The sequence below is a fragment of the Quercus robur genome, chromosome 6 (genome assembly GCF_932294415.1).
Source record: "Quercus robur chromosome 6, dhQueRobu3.1, whole genome shotgun sequence".
Lineage (NCBI taxonomy): Eukaryota > Viridiplantae > Streptophyta > Magnoliopsida > Fagales > Fagaceae > Quercus > Quercus robur.
Window position 1 is genome coordinate 50572179 of NC_065539.1, and position 9724 is coordinate 50581902.

At 30.3% G+C, this 9724-nt stretch overlaps 1 protein-coding gene across 1 annotated transcript; it reads left to right on the forward strand.

Moving 5' to 3' along the window:
• On the forward strand, positions 1–2758 carry LOC126689311 (uncharacterized). Its single transcript, XM_050384469.1, has 2 exons — positions 1–204; positions 489–2758. Exon 2 carries the CDS (start codon positions 529–531, stop codon positions 2344–2346), a length of 1818 nt encoding a protein of 605 aa, XP_050240426.1. The 5' UTR covers positions 1–204; positions 489–528; the 3' UTR covers positions 2347–2758.
• Positions 2759–9724: the final 6966 nt, after the last annotated feature.

The window sequence follows — 9724 nt, forward strand, 5'->3', positions numbered from 1 at the left end:
ACCATTTCTCTCTCTCTCTCTCTGTCTCTCTGAGTCTCTCTTTCTTTCTGTTGAAAGTTGAGACCATAGGAACAGAAAAGAAAGAGAAAAGTCCAATATTTGAGAGCTGCATTGTGCTTCATTTTCGGGGCTTCCCTTCTCGGAGGGATTTTATCTGTTAGAGAAGCTTAAAGAAACAAAAATTCCTACCTTGTAACATAACCTGTAAGTTAAAGTCAAGTTTTTTACTTTTCTGTTATTTTCATCTTTGTTTTAATATCAAAACTTATGCTTTAATCCAACAAAAACAAAAAGATTCCATTTTTTTTGTTGTTATTGTTTGTTTTTGTTTCTGGGCATGTGCATATGCCATGTGTTCAATTTTCTTGAGAAAATAAGTGTTTTTTTATTTTTTATTATTGTTTGTTGGTTTTTGTTCAGAAAGAAATTAACTTGTTAATCTGGTTTTCTTTTTTTCTTTTTGCATTTTCTGGGTGTGTTTTTTCTAGGTTGGTGCTTTTGTGGTGGTGGTGGTGGTGTGGATTAGAGATGCCAGAGAAGGCAGTGAGTTCACCACCTTGGAATCCATGGATGTCAAGGTCAGGTCCCTTGCTTCACTGGCGCATTGGGTTGCTGACAGCTTTTGTTTTTGTTGGGATGGTTGTCGTTTGGAGCGTAGATGGGTGCACCATTAAGAGCTTTCTTGAAGCTTGGAGGCTAAGGCAAGATTACAGAACCATGAAGGTCAGCACTCGTCCTGTGAATCTCACACAAACCCATCAAAAATTGCATCTTAACGCATCCGACATTGTATCTAATCCGACCCACTTCAATTCCAACATTCTTGAACCACTTATTGTTAAGAATTCAACTGGGCTTCCTAAAAAACCAGCCAGGAATCAAATGCACCACATAGCTTTGTCAAATTTGAGTTGGGTTTCAGCTGAGTTGGAACCCAACTTGACCTCCAATCTTCTGGCCAGGTGGTTAGCTCCAGGAGGTGAACCCTGTAAGAATTCTAAGACACTGAATATTTCAATTCCTGGTTTGGATAATAGAGGTGGGAACTTGATTAGTTTGTCAGCTGGTGAAATCCATGAGTTTGGTTTTCAAGCACTGGATGAGTATGGAAATCCTAGGTGTTTAGGTGGGGATTACTTTGAGACAGATCTTTCAGGGGATTCTTATAAATCTAGGCCTTTAGTCAAAGATTTTGGCAACGGGTCTTATTCTGTTTCACTTCAGGTTCATCCGGATTTTGTTGGGGATTACCATCTCACTGTGATCTTGCTTTATAGGCACTTTGAGGGTCTGAAGTTTTCACCTTGGCGGTTTGCAGTTGACCGTGAGCTTCGTAGGATTCCAATCAGGTTTTACAAAGGTTCAAGTCATTTACCTGAACTACAAACTTGTAAAGAATCTGATTTTAGCAGGGATATTTGGTATGGGAGGTGGACTCGGCATGGTAAGAATGATGATTGCGAAATTGGTAATGATGGGCGGTACCGATGCCTAAAACCTGACTTTCCATGCCAGAGTCCATGGTGTAGTGGTTCATTAGGATTGTTAGAGAGTAATGGTTGGGTCTACTCGACACACTGTACTTTTAGATTGTTTGTAGCTGATTCTGCTTGGAATTGCTTGAAGAATCGCTGGATTTTCTTCTGGGGTGACTCGAATCATGTTGACACGATACGAAACATGCTAAATTTTGTTCTAGATTTACCTGAGATCCCCTCAGTTCCTAGGCGGTTTGATATGAACTTCTCAAACCCAAAAGACCCGTCTCAGACAGTTAGAATTACTAGCATTTTCAACGGGCATTGGAATGAGACGAAGAATTATGAAGGTTTGAATTCCTTGCAAGATGAAGGGTTTAGGAATTTATTAAAAGAGTACTTCTCAGAAGACACTGTTCCAGACACTATGATCATGAACTCTGGATTACATGATGGTGTAAAGTGGAAAAACATAAGGGCTTTCTCTGCTGGGGCAGATTATGCAGCTTCGTTTTGGGCAGAAGTTTTGGAGTCAGTGAAGCGGAGAGGGTTGGCAGTGCCAAAGGTTTTTTACAGGACCACAATAGCAACTGGTGGATATGCACGGTCACTTGCATTTAACCCCAATAAGATGGAGGCGTTTAATGGGGTATTGGTGGAGAAATTGAAGCAAGCTGGGGTAGTTTCCGGCGTGATTGATGACTTTGATATGACATTTCCTTGGCATTTTGATAACCGATGCAATGATGGAGTGCATTATGGCCGGGCTCCAGCAAAGATGAAGTGGAGAGATGGGCAAATTGGGCACCAGTATTTTGTAGACCTCATGTTAGTTCATGTGTTGCTCAATGCACTCTGTGCAACATAGCGCGTTAGAGAGGTTTGACACATGCAGAGGATGAATTTGTGCAATCTTCTTAGCAGGTGGAGCACTCAGATAGCAGCGTAATGACACTATAGAGATAATATGGATTGCAGATCCTTCCTGACTTCAAGCCAAAAAAAAAAAAAAAAAGGATTGAAGGCCATTGTTAGAGTGCTGATAGAAATTTGAGTTGCTACTGAGGAGGAAAAAGTATGAGGTAATGAGAGTTATATCTATTGGTTCATAATGTTCATTAGATCAGATGGCATTCTTTATTTGTTTATAAACTTTTTTTTTCAATATAAATATAGATAAAATATGGTTATCACGCTTGTAGAGTTTGAGATGTCCAGAATGTCAGAAATAGAAATAAGTACTGGTTGATATCAATATAGGGCATCACAGTTGTTGCATAGTTCTGGTGTATACTTTGCCGTTCTGATACCTTCTTATCTGCTTGAACTGCATCTTAACTTAATTACCGAGTATTGTTTTTAGGCACATACATGCTTCTCTCTCTCTCTCTCTCAAATTTTTTTTGAGGCATATACAACCAATAAAAGCTTTATATTTAGCAATTGCTAAGTAAATTTACAAATTATTTTATGTATGAACTATGTACTATGCTAGCTCTTGGAGCTGCATGAGTCAATGACTGCAAATTGCATGTTCATGCTAATTACTGCTACTTTTATGAACAATAAGAAAGATTCTTGCCTTGGAGGCCTTGGGCCAAAACTCACGCACACCATTGAAAAAAAAAGATTGTTAGGGAATCCAAACCAATTCTATTCATTCATATTATATATATATATATATATATATATATATATTTATCTCATGGGTTTATATGCATCCTCGTCATTTTTTTCACAATCTACGCAAAGCAAAATCTTGACTAGAGATCCTAAATAAATGCAAACTCTTATTTTTCCTTGTTAAAGCTTGGTTGCAAAGGATTTTAACTAGGAATAATTAATTTTCTATTACAAGCAGTTTATAAGATCTTTGGCTTAGGTTTTTGTTAACTAACTAGTGTTCCAAGGACATAAATTAAGGTATACTTATTGCTCTATAAAAATGATGTTTTAATACAATTTTTTTTTCAAAAAATAAAGACATGAACCATAAACTCATAAATCTTATGAGGTCTGAAAAGCACTTAACCAAACTCTTAAGTTATACAATTTGTTTTTTTTTTTTTTTTTTTGAGAAGAAAGTTTTACAATTAATTGTTAAAGAAAATCTTATTCTTTTTTAATATAGGATTGTGTTAATGATCCATAGGGTTTCACTTCCCACATTGTTTACCTAAAAAGAAAAAATTCCCACATTGTTCATTAGATTTGGGTTTTTCAGTTTTAAACTTAGCAGAGGATTCTATTTTGTCTAAACCTTTTTATGTAGTGTTGTAAGAGGTATGGTTTATTTATTATATGTGTTACTTGTTCTTTATGTCCACAAATTAAATGTATTTTTTTTTCTCTATTTTTGTAATAATTAATTTTCTGAAGGAGATTTTTTTAAAAAAAAAAATTTAAAAGGAGTTTTGAACGTAATCAATGGCAAAGAAAAAGAGAAGAAAATGTAGATATCCCTTGAAAAAAACGACAACAAAAAATCTTGCCTTTTTCCACCATAGGCAGCAGCCAGAAAAGAAAAGGTTGTTTCCTACGTTGTACTGTTGGAAACGATTGCAAAAGGAGTGTCGTTTTCTGGTTTTAATAAAGGACATTGAGGTCAACTTCTTGTCGTTTAAATGAAACTTTTTACTCTTCCGCCGGCTCTAAAGAATCTTCTCGGCCAAGTATGAAATGAAAGGAATAGTCAGTATAATCAGTAGGTTAAGCTAGAGTTTTGAATTTTGATTGATAGGGATAGCAATGGCTTATTTTATTCAATAATAATTTGGATGAAAATATAGTTATATCTTGAAAAAAAAAAAAAATTTGTAACATAAATAATTTTTTTTTTTAAAAGGTCAAGTCAAACATATACTTAAATTTTCTTGTTGTGTCAAAGGGTGCCATGTAAAATGGAGAGACTTCACATTAATATATTTAACAATGTCACTTCATTTGAAATATTAAATTAAGTTGTCTTCTATACATATTTAGATTTATAATAACTAATACAAATTATGGGTTGTATGTGTATCCATTAAAATTTATATTAGTCCCTTATAAGAATAAGAGATTTTGGTTCAATCTTCGCTTACAAAAAAAAAAAAAAATAATAATAATAATTGATATTTTGATTTGATGATAAAGATCTCAATCATCATAAACAAACGTCATAGACTAAAATTTTTAATAGAAATTTATAGTAATTAATACAAATTATGGGATATATGTTTATCCATTTCAAAATGAAGATTATTATTATTATTTTATCAATACCCACATGATTAAACACAAGTACTAGGCACCCCCCCCCCCCCAAAAAAAAAAAAAAACCACATTTGCTATGTTTATTGAGTCTATGTATAAATTACAAATCATAAAAAAAATAAAAAAACCTCAAGATAACAACAAGCATTTTTGTCTTTCTATTTTATTTTATTTCATTTATAGATAAGAATAGGATTTTAGTACTTCATTATTTGAACCACTCGAAATATTTTCCTTTATTTATTTTTTTTTAAGATTTATTGGACAATCAATGTTTAAGACAATAAGAAATAAAATCAATTATGCTCTATTTTGGTTGGAATGAGAGAACTGTACGGATAGAAAGTATTTGTGTTTTTAGACAGTTATTTGCTATTTGGTAGAGATAAATAAAAATTGAAAGAATAAGGAGTAAATTACTATTATGCTCTTATTATTAAAAGTAGAAGGATAAAAATATTAGGTTAATTTTGTACTTTGGAAATTAAAAATAATAATAATGGTGGGCATGATGAAAAACTCCATCTACTTCCCATCTTCTTGCATATATATATATATATATATATATATATATTTTTTTTTTTACTCCAATAAATCAATAGAAAATCATACCTTTTTTTTATACAAACTCAATTGGTAAGACCTTTTAATTGATAAATGGACTACTTTGATAGAGCTAAGACTCTAAACCTTTAAAGTGAAAACTAACTCAATAATAATTTTTCTAGTTTACTTTATTAATCAACATCAAACTATATATATATATATATATATAGATGGTAAAGTAACTCAAATGAACCCTGATCTGTGTCATATTTATTCAAGGACAAACCTTTTTTTGGTAGAAAGAACTAACCTAACAATCTATCATATTCTTATCTATAATCATCTAACTCCTAAAAAAAAAAAACAATCTTGAAAAATTAAATAAAATAGGGTTCCTATCTGACCTAAAACCTGCCTGCAGTATTTTCCTTTATTTGGTGAGACCTGTCTGTGGTTTTAATTAGCAATCTCATTGGGCCAAGATATTACTATTGGGTCTCAAACAGTAGGATTGGATATACTGGTTTTATGTCTTTTTGGGCCATGAATTGTCTGGATTACATAATAAAACTTCCACAAGTTTAGGGTGTTCTCGCGAACAATTCTTCAAAACTTGCATTGGTAACTGATTCACACCACCATCTTCGCAAATGTGGAATATCATTCAAACTAGTTGAAGGCCCATGCATTGCACGGTTTTATGTTAAAACTTGTAGAATATATATAATTATTATAACCAAATAAGTAATTATCATAACGAAAGGAATAAATTGAATTGGTATAACAATTATCTTCTAACATACCAATTGTGCTATAATGTCATTTATAGTTACATGTATCAAACTTTGGCATATGAATTTTATATCTAATGAATCTACAATATAAGTGATTTGCAGTATTGTTAACAATAATATTAATGATTAAAATCTTTAGACATAGTAACATAAAATTGGCCACTTTTTAAAGATAGAACTATTCGAGGAATAGAACCTTTGTTCTAATTAAAAAAAAAAAAAAATTGCAAAGTTCTACATCTAGATTACAAACCTTTCTTAGGACGCTTGAAATCTTTTTTGACAAACCTTAAAAAAAAATAAAAAATAAAGAAGAAAATTAATCAGAGTTAAAAAAACAAAGTACCATATAGATTGCAAAATTGTATGTAAATTTAATAGTCTATGATTGGAATTTGCTACAACAACTTACATATATATTGGACAACAAAATAATTAAATTGGATCAAACCATTAACATATGAATTAGATCAAACATAAGGAAATTATCCCCTCAAAAAAAGAAAAACATAAGAAAATTAGCTTAAACAAAAGGCAACAAATACATAAAATGTATTTAATTGATTATAATAAAAAATTACAGTAAAAAATACATACCTACATGATTGTAGGTAGAAAAATGGAAGCCTAAATAAAAAACTGTACAATAAGTTGGAGAATGAAAAACTACACCAACTAATGGTGTATATATATACATACTCCACCTAGAAAATGAGTCCAAGTAAAAATCAAATACTCTAAACTCCTTGAAGTTACCTAATCAAGAAGTTTAGGTTAATTACATATTAGTTTTTTTTTTTTTTTTTTAAATACTTTATCCCAAAAAATAGTTAACATTATTAGCTAGATTGTTATTAGATATATATATATATATATATATTTTTTTTTTTTCTGTTTACGTTAAAGTTAATACCCCAAAAAAAAAAAAAAATTACAGGAAGTAGTATGTTTTTTTTTTTAGAGATACACTTACTTTATGATAACAATGAATTAGAGATAACAATGAATTAAAGTCCTGATTTTTTGAATTTGAGATATGAATGAATTAGAGTCCTGATTAATCTAATATTAATCCGCAGTTTTTTATTTCATTTTTTTTTTTTTAGAGATACACTTACTTTATGATAACAATGAATTAGAGATAAGAATGAATTAGAGTTTTGATTAATCTAATATTAATTTACCTACAATCTTACATGAAGTAGTTTTTATTTTACACTTACTATATAATATTTTTTTGATTAATCTAATATTAATCTATACCTACAATCTTACATGAAGCAGACGTGATAGTCGCTAACCCATGCGATGCACCTGATAGTTAATAAAAGTTTAAAATAGTATGAAGTATTCTCAATCCTCTACCTCTTTCTCTATTCTTCTTTATCATCTATGCATAATATTCCTATTGGTTCAAATAGTCCACCAAAAGAACTCCTACGTTTTTTTGTTAGCAAAAGATTAGAAAAAAGAACTCCTACGTTAAACCTATTAAAAAAAAACCAAATAATAAACCAAATTAAAAAAGGTCTCCAAGTTGAACAAAGAAGAACTCCTACATTTTTGTTTTTGTTTGAAGTAAAAGATTAGAAAAAAAGAACTCTTACGTTGAACCTATTAAAATAAATAAATAAATAAATAAATAACCAAAAAATAGGTGTAGCATGAGGTTTTATTTTATTTTATATATGGTAACAACAGTTCTAATTGGTTTCAAATAACTCTGACAATTAAATGATATGGTTGGAGCCATGCTGGATGATCTTTCTTGAGCTTTTGAGTATGTTAGCAACAACACCACCAATTTTAGCGTGTGTCTAATTCTCTAAGCAGTGGCCAAAAAGCAAATTTTTATTTCTTTATTTTTTTTTAAAGAGATAAACTACTTAATGATAAAAATAAATTTAGAGTCCTAGTAGTATACTATTCATTTTTAGTTTTTTAAAAATCTAAAAATTTAATAAAATTTCTGCAATTTGGTGAAGCCACGTAGCATAACCACGACGTCTAAGCCCAACTTTTATTATATATAATATAATATGATATAATATGATATGATATGATATGATATATAATTACAAGTATTTATTAGAATTCTTGTTTGGCTCTAGTTATCAGATAATAAGATTTGAAAATTCAAAAGTGAGTTCTATAAATAATTTCGCAAAACATCATGTTGATCAACTAGTGGAAACTTTGATGCCCAAATCGTCCAATGACATACAACTGAGTTTGGTTACCCAGCTAGCTAGGAAAATAAAGGAAAATGGGACACAACAAGAAGGGAATTAGTCAATAGTCACTTCTAAGGTTGAAACATATCAATAATATTAGATTTGAGCTGGACTAAGGTTGAACTCCTTATAATCCCAACTTAACTCATAATCCATCCCCATAATTAGAGGTGGGTTGAATAAGAGATTTAAAGTTCAATTTCTGCTTACGTTAAAAACTAATTGATGTCTCGGTTTAATAATAAATAACTATTATCAGGAGCGGACGCTATAAGTTGAAACTCTCTTTCTCTCTCTCTCAAAAAAAGAAAAAAAAAAAAGAAACTCATAACCCACCCCCATAATCAGACCCATAGTCTAATCTGTAACCTGATTTATCAATCAATTTATATATTAACAAAAATTACTCTAATACTTTTTCTATAAAAAAAAATAAAAAAAATCCAATATCAATTCCAACTATCACACTTTATGTCTATCTACGATACAAACTTATATATTCCTTTTTTAAAGATACATCAATAAAATATGAATGGTATGGTTAAAATCCACTCAAAAAACACATTATTTTTTAATGTGTATTTTTTGGTGTAATTTTATACACAATGAAATATTTTCTATTTTCAAAATTTAAATCTCTTTTTTAGGTAGCCAAAAATTAGCTTTCTCAATGGAAACGGGATTCAATGAGCTTCTCCAACAAACATCTTCTATTAAGTTCTACTACAGTAATGAACATAAACCAAATGCTTCAAATCACATGCATAATTATTAACAACATGAGTCACATGACATGTATAAAAAGGAAAAGAGAAAATAAAAAGAAGAGGAACCCCTATTACCCCTATTTTAGATGTTAGCCTTGTAATATATGCGAGAAACTCTCAAATAACGTCTTACAATTCAAAGCAAGACAAGATACAAAACCTACTCCAAATGATATTAAAAATATCATGGAACAAAATAATTTCACAAACCAAAACCTAAAAACATTTGGTAACCAACTAACAAGAATAGAATCTTCTCAACAAAAAAACTAATAAGAATAGAAAATCTAGTCAAAAAAGAATAAATTTTATAATTTTGGCAAAAATACAATGTCAGTCTCTAAAGTTTGCCTATTATGCATTTTTGATATTTAAAGTTTCAAGTGAATGTTATTGGTTCCTAAAGTTTTTTTTTTTTTTTTTTTTTTTATAAAAAAAAAAGCATTATTAGTCTCTCTATTAACTTCTGTTAGATTTTTTTTTTTTGGCCTATGTCTAATAGAGCAATGACATGACTTATTTTAACTTATGTGACAACTCTTTTATTATCGAAAAATTACACATAAGATATTCACGATATACACATCAGAAACACCAACTAATTAAGTATTTATTATGTTTAGAATATATTTGGCCATGCTTTTAGGTAA

Bases quoted from the DNA above. Each gene is read 5' to 3' on its own strand.
- LOC126689311 (XM_050384469.1), top strand. From the start codon at position 529: ATGCCAGAGAAGGCAGTGAGTTCACCACCTTGGAATCCATGGATGTCA.